General features: G+C 32.2%; 1 protein-coding gene across 2 annotated transcripts in view; it reads right to left on the bottom strand.

The window, feature by feature from the left end:
• Positions 1 to 219: 219 nt before the first annotated feature.
• LOC117171963 (cyclin-dependent kinases regulatory subunit-like) overlaps positions 220 to 3,084 on the bottom strand; it is a 120,209-nt gene continuing 117,344 nt past the window's right edge. The window contains exons 3-4 of one of the 2 annotated variants that reach the window (XR_004466941.1): positions 435 to 766; positions 220 to 354 (exon numbers count right to left, since the gene is read on the bottom strand). Coding sequence is in view for 1 of the 2 variants with exons in the window: in XM_033359652.1 (XP_033215543.1) it covers positions 594 to 766 (173 nt within the window). In the remaining variant the exon portion in view is untranslated. Of the gene's footprint in view, positions 355 to 425; positions 767 to 3,084 lie in introns of those variants that run through there. The other variant, XM_033359652.1, reaches the window with a different exon arrangement.

The following is a 3,084-nucleotide window of genomic DNA, read 5'->3' as shown; positions in this document are numbered from 1 at the left end:
GTACAATAATATGCAAAAGAATTTCCAAACAAATTTTTTAATATTTTTAACTAGTCAATAATTAAAATGATACAGTCTTAAATAGTTACACCATAGAATAAAATAGTTTAGAATAAAAATGACATAGTGAATAGTCGCAATACTTAACGCTAGAGACGCATATATAAAATATCATTCTCAATAACTTACATTTTAAAGAGTTTAAAACTCGTGTAAAAATAAGGTACTTAAATAATCGTTGAAATATTTACACTCCTTTGTTCTCCTTACCCTTAATCCTCATTAATGGTATTGAAAATCTTAAAATGAAGGAATCAAAGTTTTTCCTGTTTGATCAGTTTTTTTATTTGGACTCTAGAATTTAACAATTTTAAAATAAAACTTTTAATATTTAAAAATAAAAGCCTTAGAAGTTCAAAATAAAATTTTTCTACCTCATCGCCAAGCTCATCTGCATTATCTTTTTCGGGTTCCTTATAATCTTCTTGAATGTTCTTATTTAAATCACCACTGAAATTTTCCGTTGTATGATCGTGCTCCATAGTTTCCTCGTGATCTGGACTCATTTCGTCTTCCGAACTAATTATCCCTTTTTATTTCTTTTTTCTCTGCTCATATTTTTGCTTCTTTTTGCATTTCAGGTTCTTCCATGGACTACGATTCAAACACGTTATTTTTCGCACAATATATCTGCCCACGTTAGCAGAATGTTGTACTATGTCGTGTTCGACCATTTTTCGAAAACGCACCCAGTACACCGCAATTTCTGAAAGAAGATTATATCTACACAAGAAAGCCTATATAAGAACAGTTTCGGGGGTTGCATTACACTGGCCTTGAGATTAAATCAGTGTGTGGAAACGTAAACAGTCTATTATAAACTAGTAGCGACCCATTGTTGACTCTGTCACACACTGCAGCACGGCTGTGTAACTACGTGGGCCAGCAGACGAACAATTTGTACTAATGACTCTTTTTGATAACACCAAAAATGACCAGAGTTATAGCATTTACTAAATTCCAAATAACACACGAAACTTGAAATTTTTAGCTAAATAACGCATGATATGAAAAAAGTAAAAAGAAGCCATAGAAGATTATCATAACAACTTTTTTATTTTCTTTAAAAATCGAAATTTCCAATTTTGCGGCATAAAAAATAATGGAAAATCAAAAATTACATTTTGCGGTCAAACTATGCAAAATACTAAAAAATATGACTGGACAAAAAATTGTGCAATTCGAAAAGATCTACAAATTTCTTATCAATCACTTTTTTATAGGATGCGTAGTTTTTGTTTTAATCTTGAAAAATGTCATCAACAGTAAAAAAAATCTTCCCGTTGCATGGGGACATTCTCATCACATCTTTTGCCTTTTAATATCTTTTTAGTCTCGTTTGCGGGTTTTCAAAAAATTGTAATTTTTATGTTTTTCATGCTATTTATTTCAATTAAAAAAATCAGAATTATAAAAAAATGATTCTTAACAAATTAATTCATTTTTACAATCTCATCATAGAAGTTGTTAGATTTGTGCCAAATTCGACTTCCCCAGTTTTTGTCAAATGTCCACGTTTCGAGACCCCCTGAATCCGAAAAACAGGTTTTTACGAATGCGTCTGCCTGTTTTTGATCACGATAACTTTTGAAAAAAATATTATAAATATTATATAATATAAAATACACTCTATTAATGTCCTCAACTAAAGGTCAAGTTCGTTAGCCAGCCATTTCGGATAAAAATTCCAAAAGTGACTTTCAACCAAGTAGTTCAGTCATAAAACAAAACAGATGACTTTTGAATGACTAGTGGAATTTTTAGTCAAGAAAAACAAATTCAACAAAATTATTGATATTGAAGCCAAAAAGAAGAATTTCCTACACAAAAGACGAACTTTCCACACAAAAATATAACTATTTAACAAATTGAATTTTCCCGTATGGAAAAATTGAGGGAGCCCCCGTAGTGGCCCGCATGGATTGCCCTCAAGCAATTCCTCAATTTCTCAAGGGCTTCCCTCATGGATCCCTCATAAATCCCTCATGGTTGCCATCACGAAGTTCTCTTGTTTTTTTGTCAGTGCAGGTACCTGTAGTGCCATATGTTTGGGATGATAACGAAATTTTGCACTAGGCTGTCAGTGTTGGTGCAGCACTGGATATCACTACTGGCGCAGTACTGCCCGAATCCACATTGGGCGCAGTACTGTGTCAATTCTAACTAGTACCATACTGCTATACTCGAACGATATGACAAAAAGGTATTTAAAAAATAAATATTAGTTGATTTCGAGTCTTTTGACCTTAAATATTAATAGCCCTGTTTAGAGTGAATACATATATTATATTTTTTAATATTATATTACAAATAACATTTGTAACGTTAAGGGGTATCGAACCTACATATCTATACCTAAACCTATTGACGAACAGTCGGAACTCTTAACCACTGCGCTAAACGAACAAGTTGAAACTCTATGAAGAAGCCATCCTCGTAAGCTACAGTTCAAAAAAGTTAAAGTACCAAAATTTAGGCACTCTTTTTCTCATTGTTTATTATTATGCGACGTTATGTAAATGTAAAATACAGAAACTGTTAACAGGAAAATCAATAAAATAATTTGTAAACAAATAATTTACATCGATTACACTCATATTCTTTCCTATTGTGCTTATTTTTCTTATTAGAGCACACGTATAAATACTTCACATAAACCCATGACATTTTTCACTTCATTGTTAATCACTATTAACGTTAAAAACTCGCACGCGGAGTGCCGAAACATGGGAAATGCGTACGAGACTATGCGGTGAAAAAATTTATGCTGCTTTGTTTTACCGGTGTGAAAGCATTACCCGGCATGGCGTACTATTCTGCGACGTGATTGTTATATTTTTGTTTGCGCTGTTCACGCACGAAAAGTAGTACCAGAAAATTAAGTGTTAACGGTATAAAGAGATGCAGTATTAATGATATGAAGGCTACATTCACAAATGCAAATATGTCCGAAGATATATTTACGTAAAAATTAAAAGAGTTAGGACACTGAAATGAAATACGGGTTAAATAATTGCAATAATA

Source organism: Belonocnema kinseyi, chromosome 4, assembly GCF_010883055.1.
Source record: "Belonocnema kinseyi isolate 2016_QV_RU_SX_M_011 chromosome 4, B_treatae_v1, whole genome shotgun sequence".
NCBI lineage: Eukaryota > Metazoa > Arthropoda > Insecta > Hymenoptera > Cynipidae > Belonocnema > Belonocnema kinseyi.
This window is presented reverse-complemented; position numbering and strand designations above follow the sequence as displayed.